The 27557-nt window shown below is 39.1% G+C and overlaps 1 protein-coding gene across 1 annotated transcript in view; it reads right to left on the bottom strand.

Moving 5' to 3' along the window:
* brinp2 (bone morphogenetic protein/retinoic acid inducible neural-specific 2) overlaps positions 1-27557 on the bottom strand; it is a gene marked incomplete at both ends in the record, with an annotated part of 116126 nt that overhangs the window by 5403 nt on the left and 83166 nt on the right. Inside the window, one exon of the mRNA XM_080503675.1 lies at positions 3972-4194. Coding sequence (XP_080359801.1) covers positions 3972-4194 — 223 coding nt within the window. The remainder of the gene's footprint in view (positions 1-3971; positions 4195-27557) is intronic.

Below are 27557 nucleotides of genomic sequence, written 5' to 3'. Positions count from 1 at the left end.
TTGTAATTAAAATTAATTTGCCTGCGGCACTTTTGAAATATCACAACCCATACAAAAAGGGCTCCTACTTGCATGTTACATCAATTCAGAAAGAAAAGAAATATATGCATTTCATAATTTACTTCATCTTTATTGTCCCATGAAAACAAAATCCCTGTCGCTAACAACATGTTGATTTTACTGTAGCTGCTGATCACTGATTGTGGCTGGTTTTTAGACAACCAACCTCACTGCTCACCTCAAAAAAAGTGAATTGTTAATATAGCAAACTATGAATGGACTGATATTTTGTTTTTGACGTGAATTATGCATCTTGGGCTCAGGGGGTAAAAAGATGAACGTATCTGCATACAAAAGAACAATCTCTAATTCTAAATAAGGAGGGTCTCACTTAACTGTGTTTCTGTTTTCCATTTCAAGAAACCAGATTCATAGTTTGGCATATTTTATTCACAAATAGCCTCACTGACACCTTTATGTAAAGGTATTCACGTCACAGAGATAATGCAGACATAAATGTAGGTCTACTTTGAAATAGTAACAGCAGCAACTAGTTCAGATTGGAATGTGGCTCTGCAGAAATTCTGTCCCCAGGCTAAGTTCAGAAAATTACACACAGCATTGCCCAAATTCTCGGGCAATTCCATCCCCCTCGGGCTGTGTAAATAGGCAAAAAAAAGGAATGATGACAAAACAAATGGATTTCTACACAAGAAAATGGGGAACCCTTTCAGTTCCAGCAGCAGTCGCTGGTACAAACTGGGTTAAGCCTGTGATTGACAGAGGCGACACATCGGGAGAGAAGCAACACAAAGGTGGTGGAGGGAGAGAAATAAAGACATCAATCGAGACAGGGCGCGAGGAGAGATGGAGTGATCGGTGGAGGGAAAGGACTGTCAGGCAAATTAAAGTCTTCTGTAAACAAGTGCCAAACTGTCAGTCCAGGAGAGGACTTGATTACAGCATGCCACCACACCACGTCCCCCCACCACCACCAACAAAAAAAAGCCCTCCGAACCGTAACAAGACCAATCGTCTCTTCACCCCTCTCTTCCTCTTTTAGTCTTTATCCCCTCATCAATCCTCTGTTCCAACTCCCACATACATCCCTGTATTGAATTTTCTTCTCGTCTCTCTTTTTCATTTGCATTTCTTAAAAGTAAATTTTTTTCTTTCTTATTCAGTTTCCAGCCCTGCCTTCTTTTTCACTCGTATCACTGTTTCTCTCATTAGTACCATGGAAGAAAAGAGCCATGCAGTGACAGCTGACTGAAACTTGAAAGGGTCTCTTGCTCAAAAATCTCCCAGATGTGTAAAATTTACCCAAGCAAGGGTAGTAAATTAGACCGTCGAATGATCAGGAACAGGGTAGTTTCAACAGGAGTGCTGCATCTTTCTTGTTTTCCAGTGGCACCGACTGCTCAACAGCAAATTTGTTTACAGCTGCCAACACTTTTACACTTAGAAAACCCATCTCAATCACCATCATCACTCAATAAGATCCATTCCGGTTGATTCGTCAGCTCATTACCTGGACCGGATGCATGTCCAGTACCAATAATTAACAACAGTGCAGGATGTATTTTCATGTGCTTGTTCTTATTCTTGCTCTTATTCTATCCATACACCGATGTTTTATACAGTATATCTAACTTGGGATGGGTCACAAGTCAAAGAGAGACCAATATTATACACAACAACATCCAGTCTTAAAATTAATAAACTACATGAACAAAACTTAAACTCCAAAAAGGCTAAATCCCCCAAGCACGGACTCAAACACATATTATTTATGTGTGCAGTGTGCTAACAAATACCCAAACAAAGGATAGCGTAACACTGGATCTCACTATGGGCAAAGGGAGGATACATCCTGGACAGGCCACTAGTCCATCACAGGGCAAACAGAGGCAGACAACAACACACCAATTAATTTGGTTGTTTGTGCACCAATAAAGTTTTGGTTTTGGTTGTTGACCAGTTCAAGAGTACGACTCCCTGTTGCACCTTGCTAACTGCACTTAGTGTTAAGTTAATTCATACGCAAGCAATATTTGTGTCACAAAACTTTTGATCTGTGTTTAAGGACTAATGTTGACTGGCATCTATAACTGGGAACTGGTCAGTATTTTGTTCTGAGCTGTATTTATGCTCATAACTCTAGCTTTGGGGTTATCATTTCTAACACTGGCCCTTTTGTCTGCAGAATGGCTTGAGATTTAATTTTCTACTGAACACTTGTAAGGTAAGGCCACCCAAAACACAATCACACCTCCTTCACATCCTTATTTTCTCAGATGGCTCAGTTTCCCCCCCCCCCCAAATCTCTGAAAACAGAGGCCTTATGATGTGCCTACAAGCTCTAGTTTTTTGTTTTTTTTCATCAGCCCAAAGGACACTTTCCTTGAAGCAGTGTATATATACAGAGAATTCAATTCAAACCTTTGTTTGTTTATCTTTGAACAGTTAAGAACTCCTGGGTCTCCTTCTGCAGAACCAACCGTGTCTCTCAAAAAGTAACCGGTGGTGCTTTGAGATCGATATGTAACTTGACCATGGATTTTATCTTGCATCCCTTTAGGAAAAAAAAACAACTTTAAAGTATTTGTCGACCCATTTGTTATCCTCATTTAATCAAGTGTTAATTTATCTCATAAGGTCACATCAATCAATTTTTGCTATTGTTCTCTGGAGCTTAAATGTCTTAATATTTGCAACTGTAGTTACATCAAGTAGTCAAAGATAGGCTCAACCCAACTTTATTTATAAAGCGCTTTAAGCAGCCGTAGCTGAGACAAAGTGCTGTACATTTAAATGTTTTTATTTTTCCTCTTATATTTTTATTTCAAACAATAAAAAAGTTAAAACAATAAAAACAATCAGATGGTAAAACAATAAACAAAACATAAAAAGTTAATACAATAACAAAAAACGAAGGCACTAAAACCAGAGCAGAGTCTCACGCTGAGGTAAAAGCCAAAGAATAAAAATGGGTTTTAAGACGAGTTTTAAAAATGGACAGTGAGGGTGCTTGTCTAACAGGGAGGGGGAGGGCATTCCAGAGGTTAGGACCGGCAATCGAAAAGGCTCTTTCCCCTCTGAGCTTCCGTTTGGACCTCGGTACCTCCAGGAGCAGCTGGTCAGCTGACCTGAGGCACCGAGCAGGAGCGTATGAATGAAGAAGCTCAGAGGGGTAAGGCGGGGCGAGGCTCTAGAAAACTGTCTCGGTCATTGTTTACTTCAATGACCAGCAATCATGGTAAGTGCTAGAATAAAAATGTAACAGTTTTACAGAGGCTTAGTTTTATTTTCTTCTCAGTGATGGTTAATTGACCTGCAGGGTTTTTTTCTTTCCTTTTTTTTATCGCATTTATTATATGCATTTGCTTTGGGCAGTGTAGAAAAATAATAGTTAACACCACTTTACAAGCCACTGAACATGTCACAGAATTTAAGGTCAAACAGCATTGTCAAATCCTTTTTGCATGCAGTTGTTGCTTATACTGTGTGTTATAAATCATGTGCATACTGGGTAAAGCTATATGTCTGGTGTTGCTGTTGCTTGAGTAAAGAAATAACAAAAAGATATCTTGCGCAGCAGGACATGCTGCATGTACTTCAGTGCAGTCCGGGATGGCCCACAGCTGAGGCTCATGGAATCGGGATGCCAGCAGTCACCAAATGTTTTGGATGAGAATCCGCTTAAATGGACCAAGTGTATACCCCATAGTTATGTTTCTCTCAGTCCTATGTGTATAGCTTTTGAGGGTTTTAAGAGTTTTCAATTCAAATCTGAGCTCTTTCCAGAAAGATATCTGAGGCTTTTCCCTGTCAGCCCCACTTGAGCCGGCTGTTACAGAGCCTACAGCTGTAATGAATCAGCACAAAGCAGCCGCCTTAACTTGCAGTAATACACAAATCATACCCCTTTTATTTAGTTTGTTTTCTGTTGGTGTCTAACAGTGTGTTACCTTTCTCGGGGCAGACTGATGCGGGGTTGTTTCGGGCAGCGTTTGCTCAGCGTGAAGAGTTTCCTGACAATCTTCTGAGTTTTTCCCAGGACCATGGCAGTGCTGGACTCCAGCTGGGCATAGCGCTTCTGGACAGACAGGTCAGCAGACCAGAACTTGGCGATGGAGGATACATTCAAGTACCGGTCAGTCGGCAAGCGCTTCAGGAAGGCCTTGAATTCATCTGCAGAGGGTGTACCAAAGACAACGGAAGAAGGAAGTTAACCAAAGAATGCAACAAAATTAGAGCTTTTCATCATGTCATTTACCACAATACCATTTTGAGTAATCGAAACTAATTTACCGCATTTTGTTTTATCCTAGGTGGCAGACAAAGATAATGACCGAAGAGCTGGAGGGGGTTTTCATGTGTCATTAGAATACAAAAAAAACGCTGTTAGGTTCTAATGAATTGCCATTACAGAGTAAACACCTGTGCTTCAATCTGCAGTTATACTCATTCATCTCACCATTAGAAACCCATCATACTCGTTGTTGCATCATTGGCACCATTGTCATTAAAGAACACTACCTGTGAGACGGTAAACCATATACCGTTACCTACAGATGGCTATTGTTATTTAGGTCATAATTCTTTCCATTGAAGCCCAAACAAAATAAAAGAGCATCTTTAATCATGGGTGAATTGACCAATAAAAGGCATGAGGGTGAAATGGAGAAGGGTTGTTTACTCATCTCGGTGCGACGTCCTTTTAAAATGCAACAGCCCAAAAAACAGGTGAGGATGTCGTTTACGAAAGGATCGTCATCTGTTGCAGCAGGTGTGTGGAAAATTTACAAGGTTTTATTTACGACATTGGCCTGAAGATTAGATAGATTTTCTTTCCTGCCAATAAGCGTGAAATGTGAGGACGTCTTATATTTGGGGTTCAACATTCAGCTCCCTGCGGATATAAGATTCTGCTCAGAAACAAGACAAACATGCTGGACGCAATCCACGGCACCAGGCCAAGCCAGTCAAATGTCAGGAGTATGCAATGACAAATGTCTTAACCATACAATTATATCGGGTGGTTGACAAGCCAGCTGAATGCATTGGATTTTGTTTCAATAAACTATTCAAGGGCTTTGAAAGGTTGCACCTGCAATGCTTTGGATAGAAGCAAAGATGGTGCAGTATGGAAAGACACTTTTACTGTGTAGACATTTTATTTGACTGCGTTCCTATACTAACACTAAACAAAAGTAGAAGAGTATACTTTTTAGCTTATTTAATTTCTGAGCTGTAATTCCGTAAAACTTGCCTCAGTTTATTTATATTATTCAGAATATAATGCTAAAAATATTATTTATATATAACAGGATTTTACAAACTGCAGTTGCTTTGTGGCTTCTGCCACAAACAAAATGTGGAGAGAAATCATGTGTGTGTGGGTGTGTGTGTGTGTGTGTGTGTGTGTGTGTGTGTGTGTGTGTGTGTGTGTGTGTGTGTGTGTGTGTGTGTGTGTGTGTGCACGTGTGCGTACAGAGCGCATCTGTCTAGAATCTCCAACATTAAAAGAATTGGACCCAGTCGGTGTTAATTATAGTCAGAGTAGCGTTGGCAGAAAGGACACAATTTGAACCCCGTGCTGGGTTAGCCGGGAGCATTCCAGTGTTAAGATCATTTTACTTCCATTATGAATCAGTGGGCAAACATTAAGCCAGCAAGAAGCCTCTGGGAGACTTGAACTTATTTCCTTTCCTCCCAAAGACAGCTAAGTGAGACCTTCTAAGATTGTTCAGGGTTTGCTGGAGAATCATATTCCCACGTGCTGTTGTTGGCAGCGAGACAGTGTGGAAATCTGTAGCCAAGCCGACCTGAGCTGAGCCCAACTGACGAGACTCAAGCCTATTACAGTGCTCAGTGATCCCAGATGACACACTGCTCTGTCTTTCCCCATCCTTCCCTTTGTGTGTGTCTGCCTCTTTTCCTCTATGTGATCTTTCATTTCTGGACTACCAAGTCAAGATTGTCTTCTGCTGACTTTTCTATCTTGCTACTTCTCATCTATCTCACTACATCTCTTGCTCCTTGCAGCTCTCTCACCAGTTTCCGTAGCTTCTCTTCTACTCAATACTGACATGAGATCGAATTAGTACGCCAGCATTTACTGTTATTACTCTGCTCCCTGGCTGCATCACTCAGCTAGCCTGTTTTTAGTGCTTGTTGTGTTTCACATTTACTGATCTTCACAATGCAACACAAAGAAAAGTAAGTTGAATTTATTGTATTCAGCACCCAGGACACAAACTCTGGCATTTTTTCAGGAGAAACTTTAAAGTTGCTGTACACAAAATGAGTCTGTTGTTCTTTAAATATGTATATTTGATTTAACCGAGGATTTAAATCACACATGAAAAAGTTTTAGCAGTGGAGGAGGAGAAGTGGAAACAAAGTGTTGTAAAGTCAATGATCACTGTGGTCAAATGAAAATGTAATTTACAAAATCACAAGCATTTCACATGTCTTATGAATTGGAAGTAATTATGAGTCAATATTGCAAAGGCTTTGGCCTTCGTGTTTCTTTATATATATATATATATATAAAAATGTTGGTTTTTTTCATTTAATTTACAGAAATGTAATCTTAATTATACCACAGCGAAGATTTTAGTTTTATTCACAAGGTTGGACTATCAAAGATACCGTCACCTGAATGAGACGGAAAGAGAAATCTTTTGTCTTACACAAAATGATTAAATATAAACTACAGTTTGCCAGATAACATATTATTCACAGGGTATGTTTATGTAAAGATTGTTTGGAAAGTAAAAGTCTGATTCAGTCTATAATCATAATATATTTTTGTTGTTTCTATACTGACCGTAATTGTGGTGATTACATTGGGAATGTGCAGATAACATTCTTGCTGTTGTGTCTCTGACATTTCCTAAAACGATTTAGGTATTACAACTAGCCCTTTATGAAGTCTGATATGAACATAAGCAGTTAACAAGATCAGTTGCAACTATTTTTTTTTCTGGTCCTATGAGATGCATGGAGAAGGATTAGTTTGACCAAAAGTATCTTAAACGTGTGTTCTTGTAAAGAAAGTTACTTAATTGGATTTGAAGTATTGCCATGTCAAATAACCGAGAATGTTTCTTTGATGCAAATAAAATCTATGAATAGGATAAATGTATAATCTACTAGTCTTACCTAATGTCCTCATGTGTGTCCTTACATTACAAAACCTCTCCAGGGACCTCAATGACAATTCACATTTGTTTTGTTTATTTTATGCAGCTAAAGAGTAACTGCACAGCATAAGTCTGATGGAGAATGTCTGACCCTGACATCTTTTTTTTTTTTTTTCTAAGCTAGAAACAAAACTGATGACTAACAAGCTGATCAGTTCTCAGTTACAAAACAACACAGAATGTGACCATTATTGTTCATCTGTGTAAATACTGAAATTCAATCTGTTAACCACAGTGACAAATATCGCTGTCCAGATGGCCTCATGTGAGCTTCTTTGATTCATGAAGTAAGCCCATTAGAATATTCCATGTACAAATCTGCCCGAATTTGTATCACAAAGGCACGGTGGAAAATCCACATTTCTAATCTGCACACATACCTTTTCCAATTATCTCAATGCTATAGCGAGCTTGCTACTGCTCTTGTGCCCGTCAATCATTTGCACATACATTTTCACTTTTATTTTCCATGTACGCAAGCACCTCCCCTGTCTTGATATTTGTTTTATTTAAATTCTCTAGACTCGCTCTCAGTATAATGCCAGCACTCCCTTAGCATTTTTCTGCCCGAGCCTCCATCTCCCTCACTCTCTTCACACACTCTTGAGTAGTAATCATTAGCACTGCCATCATGCTGGGGGAATTTGTCTGTCTGTTTTCCTCCCTTTTCCTGACATTTATGACTCCATGTCTTAAATTTATGGACAATTTGGCTCACTCAAAATCTATCAGATAAAGAGGCCAGGGGGGTTATTTTCCATAATGGGCGACCGTGCGCCCCCGAAATCTCAATCTCTGAGCTGAGTTAGTGATTCATGTCATCATGGAGCAGAGACGACAGATGAACTGGCCTCAGCCAGCCAGTCACTTAGCTAACACCCTACAAGGACGTGAGGTATTGAAAAGTCAGAGCTGGTATTTTGAGAGCCCAGGCAGCCATACACAGCACAACATGGTGGAGAGTGATGTCGGTCAAACTCAGTGTTCACCGCTATGGGGTGTAGCTTGAGTGAGTCAGTCACATTGTTCCAGTTCCTCCTATGATTTGAATGAACTGTCATATTATAAGACGAGCAGATTCCAATATCTTTCCACTCGTACCGATTATTTCACTTTATTTTATCTTCATCCTTTTGATGTGAAAATAGTGTGAATAGGAGGCATCCATGCTGTGATTTCAGTTTTACTATAGTAATAAAAAAATATTTATTTCGTTGATTTATAAATGAATTACTTTTTTTGCATTTCCTTGTACTATGAAGATGAACTTTCAGAATCAAATCATTTATTGGCATATCGGTTGATTGGAAACAGAATGTAAACATTATTTTTAGTCTCGGAATATTTTTTATTGTTAAATCAAAGGCGTGCGTGATATGATCTGCTGCCATGACCTTGGAGGAGCTGCATCAACTCCATTGATCATTCAAGTTGTCAGTCTAATGATGGAAAATGGACCAAAGGTTACAAATATGAGGCGATCTCATGGACGTTTATATTTGTTCATATAGTCTATTCCAATTGATCAAACTTAAGGCTGTGAGCACCGGAGCCAAATCCAACTATCAGCAGAGGCAGGACACACCCTGTCACTCGTCCGTCACACAGCAAACACAGAGAGACAGACGGTCACACAACAGTCATCAATTTTCTTCAAAAAGAGAGAGGATATCTGAGTGTCCAGTGAAAAGTAAATAAATAAAATGCCCCCCCCCCCACCGAGAACAATCTGGACTTGATTGTGAACTTGATTGCTTCTGTCACTTCTGTCTTTGATATGTGTTGATGTCACATCAGTATTATTTTTCACATTGGAATTTTGTAACGCTGCGTATAATTAAGATGTTCTGTCAAAATATGTACATAAATCAGCTCTAACTCTTGCATATCCTCAGTGTCATAGTGTCCCTGTCAGACCTAGAATTAGAAATGATAGGTTTACAACTGCCTGTCATATGTAGCAGTGAACACTGGTGTCTGGAACATCTCGTTTCTCTTAACATGCCTTTTTTTTTTCCTTCCCCTGTGCAGTGCCCCCATCTGTCAGTCACATCTTTGTGAGGATCCTCTCATTAAATCCCACCTGATTTCTCGCAACAGCAACTTCAATAATCATCTTTCTTCCTCTGTGCTTATAATTCAAATGCAAACATGACAGACAATAAGGTTGGAGTTGGGATGTCTTCAGGCAAATGTAGCAGCTCTCTCTCTCTCTCTGCCTCTGTCTTTCTCTTTTTCACAGTTTCTCTCTGTTTTTCACTGCAGTAGCGCCAGCTGGGAGAGATGGGGCGGAAAACAGAGGGTCCAAAGCTGTCGAGAAAGCTGCTATCTCCGTCACTTCAAAGAGTCTGTAACACATTAAAGGTGGCATCCATCATACATCGCTGACATTGCCGCTCATACTATAGTTAGCAGGCAGGATTTCATGTCTGGAAGTCTCTATACTTTGCCTGATTTAAAAAAAAGAGCCTTCAAATAGTTTTTGAAGCAAGTTTGGTAACTGCTCAGCAGACTGACTGATCTCTTGGAATATCCTTGCAGTATTTTCAAAACCACTTTACTTACTAAGGGCATGGATCTTTGAAGTAAATGGGAGATTTTTGTGTTCATATACTCAGTAATGACGCATTAAAATGCTTTTGGGAGTTTTTTTAGAGATCAATACAGTGAAATTTGAAGAACGGGGGGGAGTTGTTTTCATTGTAGTAATGATGAACCCACTGGAAAAGCACAATATACTACACATGATCTTACACATTCGTAAACAACAATAATAAGCTTCATGCACCTACTGTATCACATCTGTGTCAAAAATGATCAGGTAGAAAGAAACAGTGGGAAATTAGTCACTGTGATACACTTGAATTGGAGTTGCTTCACAAGAAAATAAGCCTCTTTTTGTTTTCAGATTAGCCTATAATCCCTTAAAGACTTGCACTTTTTCCAGACATATCTTCTATAATTAGTCTAAAAGTCTTCAAGAAGACCAGAGAACTCTCTGTGCTTTACTTAAGCTGTTCTCATAAATGCTTGAGCAACTGTATAGTGGAATATCTATTATTAACAGTGTAATTAAAGTTGCATTTATCTCAAGATAAAAGTCTTTGGATGTGTTGCTGAATTTGGTCGACCAGTGTTTTACCATGTAAATTACAAACAGAACACACGGTTTTTGTCTGTGAGAGTCATGCAGTTAAAGACATATTTCTCAAATGGAAAACTCATTATCTCAGTTAAAACAGAAACTGACCTCTCCTCCCATCTATTTTCCAACCCCTAAGTCCTTGTCTAATTGTTTGATGAAGACATCCATGTCGCTATTGCTTGCGCTTGGATTACATTTCAAAATCCCAGCAGTGTGAGAACTTTGCAGCTTCGCCATCAGCGTTGCCTCAGACACTGACCTAACCTTTTTTTTTTTTTTTCAGGCATAGATCAAGCGGTGACCTGAATTTCAGTATCATATTTTTAGAACGATGCTCCAAATGGGAAATATAACCGGTACATTAACATAGAGATGGAGCCTTTGGAGGAAAGCAGCGGGAGAGAAAATTCATGTTTTCCACAGTATCCAGTGAAATACATACACAAATTGCTTGATTGATCAGTTGTGGTCATGATTTGTCTTTGGTCTTTAATCCCAAGTTGAGTTGCTGAAATATAGTCTGTCACTTTGTCACTTGTTTGGTATTTAGTGCCTCCCCTCACAGTGAGATTGTCACAGTTTGAATCCAGTTGTGGTTTGTGTGTTTGCATTAACATCCTGTGCATTCTTGGAATTTCTGGGTACTCATGCATTACTAGGCTATGCTAAGTAGTTCTTGTAAAATGGCAGTAATTGTGGTATTTGGATAAAGGGGGATAAAAGATGGAGGGACGGAAGTCTAAATTGATTTGCGTCATCATCCTAAGTGTACAAGCCTTAAAATCTGGAAACTATCATGCAGTGATTCAGATGCCACAGTTTAAAATGTCACTGTTTGGAAGTATACCAAACTTCTTGAGTTTTGAATTACCTCAGAAATATTAAATACGTTTTTGTAACATTACAAAAAGAAATGTTTGAAAGCAACATCACTATGTTTTTCTTTTTATTCATGTATTATATGGAAACATAGAACATATTTACGACATTTCTAAAATGTAAGGCCGAAGCTCGTAGCTCCACAGCTTTACCATACCCCATGTGAGGACAGGACATCATGTACTAACAGCTCTCATTCAAATTCTTCACCCGAATCACGAGGCTCCAGCTTTCTGTGGAATACAAATGGACCAAACGACAGACCAATTCCCTCCATGGCAGGCATTGCTGCAGGGGAAGTCTGCCTTTTTCGCCTGAGGAATTGTAACATGGAGCCACAAGAAGTCACTGAAGACAACCAGTCCTCGCCCTGGTACAGCATCAGCTGAATGGAACTGAAACGTGTCCCGGTCGAGGCACACAAATTCAAACATATGTGACAGATTTACACTTTACAACTCAAACACATCACCTGGTGTTCCTTTGCAAACCCTCATGTCTAAGTGAGAAATGACAATCGTTTCTGTTTGGGAACCAATATGTGCACAGGCACAACACGTTGGGGAAGTAATACCTTCAGGGTGTGCGCTTATTGGACTCCAGTGTGTGATCGCAACATGAAAAAAGGCTTCTGTGACGAACCTTTAGCCTCGACTATGTCATGAAGCCGATCAATCTCAACTAGAAGCACCATTTCCTCTATTCAAGGTTGGTGAGGTTGCATAAAAGCCCATACTTCCTGTGTCTTGACCTATGAGACACAGAGGCTAATAAATATGATTATAGTTATCGACAAGACGAGTGAAGAGAAGGGGGTTATGATACTAACTTCACAAAGTCTGATTTTAAATTGCATTAAATAACTCAATATTTAAGAAAAATATTGATCTGTGCACATAAACACCATTAATAATGTCTTTCAAAGCACCCCCTACATAGTATATGCCCATCGAGAAGAACCTTTCATTTTTGTCAACTGAACACAAAAGCTAAGTGGTGTTATGACTTGAGTCTTTCTATAATAACACTACTCAGTAATATTTCATACAGAGGAACCCCTTGAGTAACACCTTGGCCATGAAGCATAAAAAGTGAAGGCTCGACGGTGTTGGAATAGTATAAAAAGAAGCTTTCAGTGTATGGCTTTACTCAAGAGTGAGAATGAATCCGAGTGTACAATCTCAAAACTATCACTTCAATCTGTACTCTTTTATTTCAAAAGGTATAGTGACTGATATAGAAATGTGTATTTAATTTATATCTCTTCATTAGTCTGCCTGACAGTGAATGTAGACGAGGACTGAAACTGAACAAAAAATGAAATGATGTCCCTAAAATAAACACATCGCTATTCTGTTGCTATGTCAACAATTATAAATGCATTGTTAAATCAGATTAAGTGATGTATCGGCACCAAAAGTACTTTGGGGGTTTAAAAAGATGCAAATTAGTATGTCAAATTTAGCTTTATTTGGACTGTGCAACTAAAATTTGCTTGGATTTATTTCATCTCCGTGTTTTGATGCACCGGCCAGGCTTCATTGAACTAATAGAGATAATAAATGGAGACATTTTCAATCTTGGCATGTCAAGCCTTTAAATTCCTGTAGCCTTTATAGTGTAGATGAGTAAAATCACTCTGCACCGGCCGTGTATTATCCTTCAGGTCAAATGCGGCTGTCCATGGCTGAAACAAACATGCCGGGGGGCCGCTGTGCCTTTAGCATAACCATTTGAAGATGAACTACCTCCCAGATTCCTGCTGCTAGAGCCATAGCATAGACATAATGGACAAAGTGCAGTGGAAAACCTCCCAGTCATTTTTTTCCTTCATTTTATCCATGGAAGTTTGACAGAACACATATGTTCTTTTCAGCTAAGTTGTCCTTCACACTTACATGGCTACACACACTGGGGAGGTGTCGGGTAAACTGTGGCCTTGCACAGTTGGCTGATGGGAGCTTCCCAGTAACACAGCGGCCTCCTACTGTGATCTGCTGAAGTGCTCCATTGGAGCAGGTGCAGGTTGCTCAAGGGCATCTGAGCAGCACCCGTTAAAGAATGGGACAACATTATTATTTCACGTCCCTGGCTATCTACCGTGATTGAGATATTGCGTGACAATATGACATTTCATGATATTATTTCCTAAAGACTGTAGGGGGTGTCACTGTGGGGTATAAATTGAAGGGTGTGTGGATGAAGGATGAGGGAAATCATTGTTTGTGCGCATGCTTGCGTGCATGTGACCTTAATCGTCTCGCTTTGTAGGAGGCTGAAAACTGGAATCATACAGGCTTTTGGGGACCACATCACCTGTGGTGCAAAACAAGTAGGACTCATATGATTTCAGGGCATCCATAAAAATGAGCTTAAGGTTAGTGATTCAGTCAACGTTTGCAATGCATACAAATGTGATATTGCATGCAACAACGCATGGGTATTGATCTATTGACAAGGACTGCATCTAATAGATGCACAACAATAACACATACATCTGTTTAGCACATTTTCAGGAAATACCGTGAGGAGTATATGCTAATAGATTGATTTACCAGGCATAGTGAGATTTACACAACTGTTGAAGTGGCTTCCTTTTTGTACCTCTTTTTAGGTTGAGCTCTTTTTCTTTTTTCCTTCTGTTGATCTTGTTTTTTTTTTTTTTTTTTACATTGCTGATGATGTGACACTCCACTCCATATTATCAAATTTCCCATCCAATCTCTCCACAGTAGACACAAGTAGTAACACGTGTCTCAATGAAATACTCCTGTTTACATGTCATGTCACTCATGCTTTATAGTCACCCAGAAGATGCATGCTCAATCTGAAGCTCAATGTGGTTGCATGGCCATGTAATTAGCGCAAGTTATCTAAGATCGTAATGAATCAGGCCATTAGTTGAGATGGTTCGATCAAATGAGGAGACACTGTTGTAACGACAAGGCCCATCAAAGATAAAGGCAAGTCTGTGAACCGCGTGTCTGTGCGTTTAAGTGGATGTGGGAAAAGAGCTGAAGAAAGATTTCCTTCCATATGTATTTCCTTTTATCTATTCATCTTCTTAAATGTCACTACCATGCCGCAGAAGACCCACTGGCATTTGTAAAAGAGATGTCTTTTATAAAAGCACAGTGCTTATAATGCAGACTTCGTAAGTACCCATAACACACTATCAATCTTTCCAAAGGAAAAAAGCAAGAGTGATTTCCATCGTACTGCTATTTTCAATAAGTAAACTATAAAAGATAAAGCAAAGTTTGAATATGAAAGGGCCAACAAACCTTGTTTGTCAATGTGAGAGGGTGATATTCCCTTTTCATTGTAAACAGAGACTTTGGAACACATGCACACAGTGTTGAGTGTTTTTCACCTGAGAACGATGAAGGAGGGAGTGCCTGTGACCATGGGGAGTTTGTGTTAATGGATGGGTTGTGGCGTTGGTTCACCCACACTGGCATGGGTGGGGCTGGAGTGTGCATCGCCCTACGTTTTGCCCCAAGACTGACTGAGAAACCATCCGTCATCACTGCTGACAGTACTTAAAAACATCCTGGGTCTGTCGTGAGGTACCCACTGAGCCTCGTTTCAGTGGTACACAATATTCAGGCTGAATAGTGGCAAGACTCCAACAAAACTCACTTCCTGCTTCTGCTCCATCAGACTTGTCCTCTGCGGCAAGCGTGCCACTGCAGGAGCAGTATTTTGCCTGTCTGATGGCAGGTGGCTCAGTTCACTGCAGTGGGGAATTGGTGACTGATTAAAAAGAGTGTACTCTATATAATTTGAGTGCGATAATTATTTGATGTTTGTTATGTACATTTATTATTCCAATTTGTGAGTGATGTTAATTTACGATGGTCGGAATACCGCTTAGATTTTGTTTCAGCCCAGCCTGTCCTGATCGGCCCAATTCAGGGTGCGGCCGGGGTTATTTAAGTAGGCACACCTTCAGTGTCAGAGATGACTGAGAGACTGAAAGAGTAAGTTTGAGTCAGCCAGCTAGCTGTAAGGCTCGAGGTAAATGCTTTGTCAACTCTTGTAAAAAGAAAGTTTAAGATAAAACTAAATACATTTTTGAAAAGCCGATTACAACCTCATCATTTCCTCTTCCACTCGACCACAACCAGGCCGAACACATCCCGAGTCGGTGTGACCACTCAGTCCCTCACAGTCAAATTCATATGAAGGAATACAGAATCCCTGAAGGAGAATGTGGAATACAACATCCACATGAACTAATTTGACTAACCATATTGTGAACTTTATCAAAACCCTGTGTCAATCTGCTCTATGCCCTTTTAAACTTGTCAAAGTGGTACAATCTATATTTAAAATGCATCATAAGGAAAGTTGGCGCTGCTTAGTAAATTCATTCTTTCAAAACAACATGGACAACAGGTGAGTTTTACTCACCGTAGTTTCAGCCAGTACTGTTTAGGGACAGGTTATAAAAGGCCTTTCTGAGGAGGTGGAAAAAGCAATCTTAACATTACTGCAAAATCGCCCAGATTTGAGCTTTCTCCAAGTGATAGACATGATGTTGCCATCTTAAGCCCCCTCAACATCCTCAAAGACAGGTGATGCCCTTCACACAGTGGTTCCAGAAACTAGTCATCCTCTGCATTAGAGCTGGAGATCAGCAGCAACCAGGAGAATATCCAAACATTTATCTCAGTGTGCTCTCAATCTGCCCTATAAATGTCTTAGAGTTTTGAAATATTTAATCCTCACTTTTGTTACGTAACTGACATTAATTCTTTATTTGTAAGACTTTTTTTTCCTAATATTGTTTTTGAGTTTCAGGGTATTTTGTATGATGTGTAAATTTAGAATTCAGAATGAAATCTTCATCTTAAAGGTCAGGAAACTGATAGCGCCATTAGTGTGACAGTAGACTTCCATGGTCATGAATATATGACCATTCAGAACAAGCACAGGCACTTTTGTATTTGTTTCAGGAGAGATGGCATCTTTAAATCAAGTTCTCAACTGGCATTGTCAGTTTTCATGTTTTATGTGTGAAGATGAAGAAAACGAGAATATGTGCTCTGTAACCTGCATGTAATTTACAGTTTGTCAATATCAACAACTCCTCGACACCTTGTAAAGCTTTTTAAATGTAGTCCACGGTGACTCAGGTTTGATTATTTCAGCAACTTTCACCTTTTCCACATTATGATTGGCCAACTGGGAGAGAACATTAGAAAACTAAGCTTCTCCACACTCACTACCTCTAGCATTTCATTATTAAGACAATGCTGTTGAAACATTTTGAACATTTATGTAAATGTAATGCTTTTTTAATCACATGTTCTCTCTGTCAGTGAGAACTGAACCTTGTCTTGAAGGAAGAACTCGTTCTTTGTCTGATTTTACTGTTTAGTCAATCTTGTGCTTCTGGAAGGTATTAGATAGTCACTTTAAATCTCTTCACCATCTCACTATTCTGAATAATCATTGTACAGTGAAGCATGTAGCAACAATTAATTAAGTAACATATTTTACAGAATACAATGTGCATCATTGATATGCAAATTAATCAAAGGAATTATATGTTTACTTATGTTGAAAGTGTTTCTTTCTTTTTAAATGAACCATTTCAGCATAAGTATATTTGGTTCCACCAATCAGCACATGAAAAAGCCTGCAGCTGCTTCCTCATTATTAATAAAGGATAAATGGAGGACAGATGCATGGTGGCAAATCCCTACTTAACCAGTGCTAGGTATTCCTTAACATGCAGACCTCATACATTAAGGGGAAGCCATTGTGGGGCACGGTGGCTATGCCTAATAAGGGGACATTAACCTTGAATACTCCCAAGGTCTCAGATAGCATTGGGAACGCAGATGGGCCAACGCTGCATATTTGTCTATAGACAGATGGGTTTTAATGGTGCACCCGCTCAAGCTGCAAATGATTTCAAGTAATGGGAGAGCTGTGTTTATGCTTTAACACCTTTAGCATTATCACAGTGTTTCTTTGTTTGTGAAGGTTATGAAGCCAAATGTATAGAGATGCCAGCAATTATAGATAATTTAAATGGTAGCTGCTAATGCTTCATTGGGATCCCAATACTGTACTTATCATGTACTTATTATGTACTAATTTTTTTTTTTTTTTTTACATATTTTGGGTATAGCTTCAAATATATCACAATATACAAGCCACACATCTTGCTGCATTGCTGGTTTTCAAGGGATTGCTGATTTTAAAACGGTGGACATTTTAAGTGGAAAAAAAAACCCAAAACAATTCTCTGCAACAGGTCTTCAAACTGAATTAATACAGCATACAATGTCACAAGCTCATCAGATCAGATGGATCGCTAAATCACCAATCCCGACCATATATAGAGCAGGGGGTACTCAAGTTATGAGTTAATGTGAATAATAGTACTTGCTATTACAACAAAAAGGAAATGCACCAGCTGGCGAAGGACTTAGTTTTAGTGGGTTTTAGCAGCATGATAATATCAATTTGCAGAGGCAGAGACTCAGTACTCTATATTTGCTATTTAAGTGGTCAGGTTTAAAGAAAGAAAAATATATTTATGTCAAGCTGAGACTAATAGACATGCTATAATTGGACTCGTTTGCGCAACAATTTGGGTTCACAGTTACTTGTTGGTTCTTGTTGTACAATTCATTGTGGAGTTAACCTATGTGGATTAAACAGTAACTTCTCATGACAAGATTTGAAACATTTTCAATATAGCAGGTTACACCAATATGACTTAGTTTACATGATGACTCAAACACAAAAGCATAAAAGAAAAAGTGCAACAATATTGTAGATCAATGATATTTTTTATGAACGATTTTCAATCGTTCAACAGTTACTGCACCTGGTTTCCACAACGCTATTTCACTTCAGTCGGCAGATCAATGGCACGCTAATTGATTGATTCACAAAACAAATTCACAAACCCTAATCCATCAACAAACAATATGAGAGTGTGCATGTGTATGTGTGTCCTGCCGACCATAATTTGTCCAAGCTGAACATGACAGAAGATTGTTATATCAACAGGTTTAGTTACAATTATGTCCTTTCGCTTCCTCAATTCCCTTTCCACTATAATTACTCTCTGGGGAAAGCTGCTAAACAGAGAGCATTTAGAAGCAGTCATTGTTCGAGTTACAGTTATGGGTGTCATCTTGTTGACATAAGAGGCAAGAGATTTTTTTTTAACTTTTTTTTACTTTAAAACCGTGAAGCAGTTTGCTATGGGTGTTATGCTTGAAAGGTAACATTAAAATTGCGTTTATTGGAAGTAAGTATTCTGCTTTCTTTAAAAAGTCATCACTGCTTAACAGCAGTGCATGGCAAAAAAATGCATAAAAAAATAACTTTGTTGTTTTGTCAAATGAACAGAAATACTGTGCAAATGACCTTTTAGCAATGTGTCATTTGCTGTGGACCATAAAAGAGCAGATTAAATGCTCATCTAAATGAAATGTAGACTTCATCACATAAAGCCTGTCTGTCTGGGGAAAGCTGCTAACAGAGAGCATTTAGAAGCAGTCATTGTTCTCATTACAGTTATTGGCGTCATCTTGTTGACATAAGAGGCATTTGATATACAATTAGATAAGTTTCGCTAATTTGTGCATCAAGTGAACTGACTGATATCAATTGGAGAATGACTTTCTCCTCATTCAGCCTAAAAAGAAAGCCATTTCGTCTCCAATCCTTGTGAGCATTCACCTTGTGATCCTTACAAGCTGCTTTTAAATCATTCGTCCTTTGAACACAAGAGGTGAAATCTTTTTCTTGCTCAAACGTCAGCTTTCGACATTTTTTTCTTCTTTTTTTTCAACCCCTATGTGTGCTTTGATAATAAGGCTTTTATAAAATGCGTCTCGAAAGCACAGGAACCCCAAACCCTCCGCACTCGCAATGTAGGAGATACAAAGACACGGGCGAACACAAAGTCGGCCTTTGTAAAAGATGTCTTTAAGTACTCACACAACATTTGGGTTTGCACAACTGTTACAGAAACCCTTTGCAATGTTAATGGCTTGAATGTGCTCAAACTACTCGGATCGTGCTCAGCTAAGATGCCCAATGTAGGCTCTATTTTATTGATCAAAGCATTGCTCGCAGTGCCCAGTCCTGAGGCTGCCGAACAGATGGTGTCCTATGGTGAGCGTGTCAGCAATTACAGGTGAGAATGTCTATCTGCAATGAAGTGCTTGTAGTGAGCTATACATCTTTGTTCTCCCAGGACGAGGGAGCAAAGGAGTATTTCACCTTCTCCTGTGAGATGTTGGAGATGTTAGGGGCCCAGGGCAAAGTAAAGGTAGGAGCTGTTTGCAGGAGGCTTAGACAGCACTCTGAGCTCTCTGTACCAGAGCAATGGGAATTACTTTGTTCCCCACAGGGGCTATGAGGTTGGGAGGAGGAGAGACAGATTAAAAGAGATTGGCTGAGAGAAGGAGGCAGATAGAAATCGCTGTAAGGGATTTGGAGAGTGTTAGCACTGGTCAGTTTGCACAGAAGAAATGAAGGACCCCCCACCCCCTCCCACATTTAACCTTTTGTATGGGAGGGAAATAATAAAAAATCCAAATGAAGAGCCCATTGTGAATTTATGAACAGAGAATTTGGTCCCAATTATCTCCTACCAATAAGATGTCACTGCTGAGGTGCGTAATGAGGGTCTATAAATACCCCATGTCATTTGGTATGAAATGAAAGGTGATCATGTCATTGTAATGACTTGTGTCTCCTGACTGACTTAACTGAGTTACAGGCCGATGTAAATAGATAAAAAAATCTATTTAATGAATTAGCTGCATCATTAATGAAATGGGATTACAGAGTGACTGAGACTGATGAAGCTGTAGTAATAAAGGGCTCAGTCCATGATTGAGTTGATTGTGAATACAGTCGACACACTATGTCAGAGCCTGAAGCAACTAACCTTCAGCATCTTAAGATTTCTTTTTTTTCTTTTAAACTGTGAAGCAGTTTGGTATGGGTGTTAGCTTGAAAGGTAACATTCAAATTGTGTTTATTGGAAGAATATCTATTCTGCTTTGCACGGCAAAAAAAAAAACATAAATAAATAACTTTGTTGTTTTGTCAAATGAAAAACTTGAAATACCGTGCAAATGACCTTTTAGGAATGTGTCATTTGCTGTGGACCATAAAAGAGCAGATTAAATGCTCATCCAAATGAAATGTAGAGTTCATCAAATAAAGTCTGTTTAGATTCAGTCTATCTGATTCAAGGTGTTGGAATAACCTTGTTTAAAATCTGATCAGAGTCCATAAAAACAATAGTCTGTGTCCCACTTTCAAATATTTGTGCATTTCCAATTGGGAAAATCATCACCTGTTATGAAAAAATGGACCACAGTGTGCTCATTTCTTGCTGACTTCCGAACCCTGAACGAGCAGACGGATTCACTAGCGTTTCTATTTCTCCAGGAAGACAACAAACTCCATTAGTCTAGTTGACAAAACAGTACTGGCACGCATCTTGGAAAAGCTGGGCGTGGGATTATGTGCACGTCACAAACAGCCAATATCACTATGCAAAGCATCATGGGATTGGTACTTTGACTGAATGAGGCAACATCCTTGGTGCATACATCTGATCATTTAATTCAGAGTTTATGTAAATGGGGCAGCCTGATGTCTCAATTGAAAAGAATTAAATCAGATGTTATTGTATTTATTTGATTGACCATCATGAGCGATCACAAGCAAACTGTCACTCAAACAAATCCACAGTAAAACCGCTGTTATACTAGTGAAAGGCCACCTTGAAATAGTTGCTTTGGGATACAATTCCTGAGTTAAACTCATTCACTTTTCAAATCATTAAAGTTCAGGCTACAGGGCTTCATACTTTAAGCACAATACAGTTTAGCCTCCGCCTCTGAATAAATTACATTTCTTTCAAATATAACTATTGGTGTGTGTCCTCCCCTATGACTCTCAAGTTGTTCACCTTGTAAAAGTTCCTTTTACAGAAGATGAACTTTACAAGGCCCTGAAAATAACATTTAAAAAAACACAAAACAAAAAAAAACCTGTTATTGGCTGAAGAGGGTCGTTAATGAGCACCTCATTAACTGGGAGGCCTTGTGTGTGGTTGTATGCAGCTGGGACTCACACTGATATAGACAAGTACACAATGACACACACAAGGATGCACACACACAGACATGCTGTGATGACATTTGATAGGCTGTTTCTAATTGAGTCTCTGGAGAGTCACATTGGAACTTGGCATCAGGAGAGTCTCAGTTCAGCCAGTCAGGGCAGCAGCTGGGAAACACACAACAGCAACAAAGAGCGCAATCACTGCTTTCACGAAATTAGAGTTTTTGAAAAGAATTCACTGACTCAGGTTAATTTGATCCATACAGCTTGTTCACACCTAAATAGGACCGGTTCAGGCATACAATTGGTGTTATTATCTTGAATATCTTGCTGTGATACTAATTTCTATTATAGAATTGTGTTTATACGATGATAAATGATGATCAATTGTATTTATTTTTGACGATGGTAACTCTAAGTCACACCAGTTTGATTTGCATATTTCCACATGCAAAACATCTACAATTCTGATCATACTTCCCCACACCCAAGGTTAAAAAATCAGACTGAATAAATGCCTTTATTCAGTCATTTTTCTATCCATGCATTTTCATAGACAAAGGAACAGCTCACGTTAGATTTGTTTGCCTTTTGTCCCCGTTCTCTTGTAAAAATGCACTTCTAAATCTGCAATCAGCTGTACCACTGTCCCAAGATGACACGAAACAAACTCCCTCATCAAGTTCCAAGTGCATGTTTACAAATTAACATGCCAAAGATAAACTCTCCCAAGGTTTATATCCCAGTCTTGCTGCCTGGTGGAGCTACCCACACTTCTGTGGGGTGGTGAGAGATTTCAACAAACTCTCATCATCTTAAGGTCCCAGCAGTAGCGGTTACCTGGTAAATGATGCATCCCTGTTGCACCTCTATACCACCGTCTTAGTTACGCTTCACGGACGTTGTTTCCAGGAAGTGAGGCGGCAGAAGCGATAAGAAAGTGTTCATTACACTGCTCCCTCCTCTATTGCCGCCCCCCCCGGGCAGGAAGACGGCACCTCCTCTTACCTTTTTTTTTCTCTATCTTCAGGAATAGAAGAGAGTTTTTACCCAAGACTAGGGGAGGAGAAGAGATGGGGAATCAGGAGTAAAGTAGTGTGTGTATGTGTGGGTGAGCATGCTTCCTGCAGCGCAGTCTCCTCTGATCACCTGCTGTGAAACACTCTCCAGGCTCTGTGATTTAAAACAAATCTGCAAGTGTGGCACTGTCACAAACCTTAAACAAAAGGAATCCAAGATAGAGGGGGGTTTTCTCCTCTATCCAATTTTAGTTTGACTCTTTTGTCATGTCTCTCACTTTTCAATTGCTCCACCCCTCATTTTTCATATTTCTCCTTTAGGTGATTTATACTTTTTTTTTTTTCCCAAGCAGCAATCTTCCTCAGTCTGTTTATTACTTTTCTCCACCTCTCTCCTTCATTTCATCTCCTCTCCTCCCCTCCTTCCCTCTAATCTCTCGTTCACACCGCTTTCATGTCCTCCCTTTTCATCTCCCTCTCTTTCTTCATTTACTCCTCTACTCTTTTCCATCTCTTCCTTTTTATTCTGTACACATGTTGAAGGATTAATAACTACCAGGTCATGCTTCTCCGAGCCCCAACGTCACCTCACCTCACCCGGAGCAACGTCCTGAGATGAACTGCTGTTGCTTGCCTATTTGTCAGCTTGAGGGCTCAGGGCCTTGGGCTATTTATAGACTGAAAAGTGGCATAAGTAAGGAAGGAAGCAAGCATATTGAGCAACCCTGATGAGCTTTTCTTTTCCTTTGGGGGATCTTCTTCCTCTGGTACTTTTCTGCCCTGCTTCAGGCTCCTTTGTTTCTGTCAAAAATCAAACTGCACCTATCTATGTCTGTCGACTTGTCGCTCCAGAGCATCTCTCCGCCTCTGTCTTTCAGCATAATCCTCCAATCCGCCACCCTCAGTCTCCCCTACCGCCAAAACCTCCTCCACAGACATCTGCGCAGGATTGCCGATGCCAGCGGTCAAGTCTTTTGGGAGATAATTCTTTTCCATCACGACACGCATACGAAGAAAACGACTGCCCACACGCTATGTCCTCCTCCACTCTCCTCCTCAACCTTTTCCCATCAATGCCTGCATTTGTGTCACATAGAGGAGATTTTGTGGGATACGAGTTGAGGAAGCAGATCAACTCCTGACCTATGCAGACAGAATAGAAGTATTATTAAAAAGAATCACATGAGATTTGAACTCCAGCCACTGACGAAGTGACAGATAGTTTTTGCTATAAGAAAGTGCAAACAGTTAAGATGAAGTAATCCCCCCCCCCCTTTTTTTTTTTTACTTTCGTGGTAAAAACATTCTGATCTTGTCTTAGGATTTTTGATGTTTTTGTTTGTTTTGAACCAGAGACTGCATGTCTGAATACTAACAGTCTTCTGACATGTAGATCAAATGGAGACCACTTTTTGAAGAAATGCACCTTGACTAAATGTTCAGTTGAGCTCAAATGCAGCTGAATGACCCTGCTGTTTTAGTTATATCTCACCACATCAGGAAACCACATTAATTTTATTGAAACTACTGAATAAAACAAAGATGAGTGAATTCTCTGCATGAAACATCAAAAAGAATGCAAGATGAGATACAAGTTTAAAACTTCGATGAAGAATGTAATTTTTCATTTGTGTTAGATTGACGGCCTGCTCATGTATTCATCACAGACACAAAATCCCCATTTAGTGACTTAGCCATTTCAGTCACACTCAAACCGGCTAATTAAGTCACCAAATATCCATGCTTTTAAACAGTGGGAACAAACTGACACACACAGAGTGAGAACATTCAAACTCCTCTCAGAAATAAACATCTGAACCCATGCCTTTGTCACTCTAAAGTGATAATACTGTTGTGTAGTTGTTAGCACTAACTAATATGTCATAAATAAAGGCAATGTCATGTAACAAAACACATAAAACAGATTAAACACAAAACAAACAATGAAAACAAAATAGTGACTTTTATGTAAGGACATGGTCAATATCATACTTGGACGAGGGGCTACGTGCTAAATGCGACACAAGTATACTTTACGGATGTGTTTCTATCTTGTGAAATGCTATATAGTACCATATTAGTTATCTGAAGAAGGAACAGTCACAGTACCTTTTAGTGTGCATATTCAAATTGCACAGGTTAAATCTCTGCGCAATAAATTTGCATTACTGACATGCTGGTGATTTTTTAAATTTTTTTTCAGGTAGCCCACTTTGCACAGAAAACCCTGAAGTTACTGCAGCACAAATATCTGCAACAAGCTAAACAACATTTTATTAGAGAGAAAGAGGCCATTTTTGTAAAGTACATATTGTAATTTATAAGTCACAGTGAGGCAGCAGGTGCCTTCATTTATTTGTCAACTTGAAACCTTTGGGTCTCGGCAGGCGTTCATTTTCTTCTCCACTAAGGGATATACTTAGTCAGATATACTGCTTCCATGCATATGCTTTAAGTTGTTAATTCACTTGCCAATGGTTCCCTTATCATACAGTACATTAGTTCATCAGTCAAAGTTTAGTTTTCAAGTGAGTAGCCTAATATGGCACATGATTCATTGTTTAAATACATTATGTCACTTTCTAATTATTGAGGGACGAGAGCGGACATCAAGCTTCCAGACCTGTAAAGAGAGAGTGCATAGCTGCCACCCCCCCCAAAAAAAAGACAATGCAGTGGGGTGGGTTCATTCTGCAGTGTGAATACAAGGATATGTATAAAACGTCAAGGTAACCCTCTATCATCTTCAGATTGTGGTACTTATTGTAGCCAACTATAAATGTTGGATTGTGGAGGTACTAGAAGAAAGGTCAAGAGAAAACCAAAGCCATAAACAGTCCACTTGTGATTGAAGATCTGCATCAAGTACCATAAAAAGTCTATATAAACAGTCTGTATGTGTTGACATTTTTTATTTGTTTCTTTATGGTAGATCTCAGCTCATTAATGTGATGGCACTCCAGTTTTAAAGGGTTTTACCATTAGGCCTGGTAAGAATTGGACGTAGCATGACATGGATTACTGGAAATATTATGCTAAGTTTGCTTGAGGTTTTGAAGTCTTTTCACCTCTAGTTTGGCTTAGTTGGTTCCTCATTATGTATTTTGTTGATACTTTTAGTCAGGAGTTTTTCTGGGTGATAGGGCAATCATCTTTGCGTGGATCAAATGACTGCATTGCACATTTGGGACAAGTGGTATCTCAGAACCCCTCTGTCCACTGATGAGTGTTCTATTTTGACCAGGGTTGCTTGTTTCACTCATCTCTCAAACAATCAGTTGGACCAAGTTTGATAACTGCGATAAGACAGGTCATTCATTTGAGGGATTAATAGATTCGTGATAGAAACACTGAACTGCCAAAATAGTCAGAACTGATGAGCCTTTTGGGCCTTTTGATCATCCTTAGTATATAGCATTGATTAAATACACCATTTTAATCTGACAAAACTTTTAATTTGTATTATCTGTATAGATAAACAACTCCTTGCATGTAGCAGACACCTATCTGCAGCGAATTGAGCAGACCAAACATTACTCTGTTTACTTCAGCTGATTCAGATGCTTAAGAAGTAATGGAGGGCATAAACCAGTGAAGCCAAGATATCTGACCGACACACAGTTAATTGCAGATGACAATGAGTGATAAATGCTGATTAAAAGGACAGCAGGAAACAACAAAAACATTTACCAAAGAGACAGCTTAAAATAGTGACTCATTATATGGACAAAAACTCAGTTTGATAATGCTGTTCCATTTTTCCAAAGCAAAATGAATGAACACATTTTGATAATGGGACCTTTTATAATAATGCCCCCCAAAAAACGGGAAATTCAATTATGCCCATAGTCAAGACAACATCTAACCTATATATTAAAAAAGCTTTTAACTCTGTATCTGTATTTTCTATCAGTAATGGCTGCGGTTCTTTTGTGATCTCTGTTGTGTTGTTCAAGCTTGGAAAGACAAGACACCTAATCTTTTATCACTCAGTTGCTGAATAACATCACGATGGAGAGAGACGCAACCACAAATTCAGTAAGGCCTTCATGAAATTCATTAGAGCTGCATTTCTAAGTGTGTTTGTATGTGGATGAATACATATTTCTTATGATGTTGCGGGGACTGAGATCTGTTTGCACACATCATTGGTACTTCTAGGGAAAATCAATACTTCTTCTCAGTGAGGATATATTTCAAGGCTAGCCAAAGGTTTGTGGCTGGTTGGGGTAATGGTTAGGATGAGACAAGTGATAGTTATAGCTGAGAAGAGAGTATACATGCAAGAAGCTATTGTGCGATTGTAATGCTTGTTTCCCAAAAAGTATGGAAAGACGTATTGCTTTTATACACTGGTGGGGACAAAAACCAGAATTCGAGATTAGATAAAGATCGTTTTCAAAACTAGACATATATATATATATATATATATATATATATATATATATATATATATATATATATATATATATATATATATATATATATATTCCAGCCTGAATATTACTTGCAGATACAATCTTCCTGTGTGATGTGGCAAAATTCTGGAAGACAGTCAATTCCAATAAAAATAAAGCAATAACTTCTCTACCTCCATGGATTAAATGTGATGGCTGTTCAGCCTTCGGTCCAAATATCTCATCAGCTTTCAATAGACATTTTTGTTCCTGCCACCAGCCATTTGTTTGAAAAAGATTGCAGAGGGACTTTCCCTGAAAATAGCAATTATGTGCCTTCAGCCAAACCCAGGTGTCCATACTCTTCAGCCTTTCACAGCTCATGCTAAACGTGAGATCCCAAGGGCCAAAGACATCAATATGTCAAGATATAGGGGCAGCTTGGATCTTTTTCTCTTGTATATGTCTACTGTATTTATAGTGTGTATGGTAATGCATATTTGTTTCTTTCAATACTCCTTTCATCAAAATTGACTCAAATTGTTTCTCTGTAAACAAATAAGTACAACAGTGATTTGATGCCTGTAATCAAATGTCAGATTCTTCCAGCGATTCAGAAGTGCTGGTGTTTTCAGCTCCTTTTGAGCTATTTAATACAAATCTGTGCTAGCCTATCAAGAATGGATCTGCAGGCCAATAAAGTTTCTCAGCAGGGTTGAGTGAAAACTCTTGCCTTCTTTTAAAAAGAAATTTACAAAGAAATACTACTTTACATGATTCA

This window comes from Blennius ocellaris (assembly GCF_963422515.1).
Source record: "Blennius ocellaris genome assembly, chromosome: 10".
In the NCBI taxonomy this organism is placed as follows: Eukaryota; Metazoa; Chordata; class Actinopteri; order Blenniiformes; family Blenniidae; genus Blennius; species Blennius ocellaris.
This window is presented reverse-complemented; position numbering and strand designations above follow the sequence as displayed.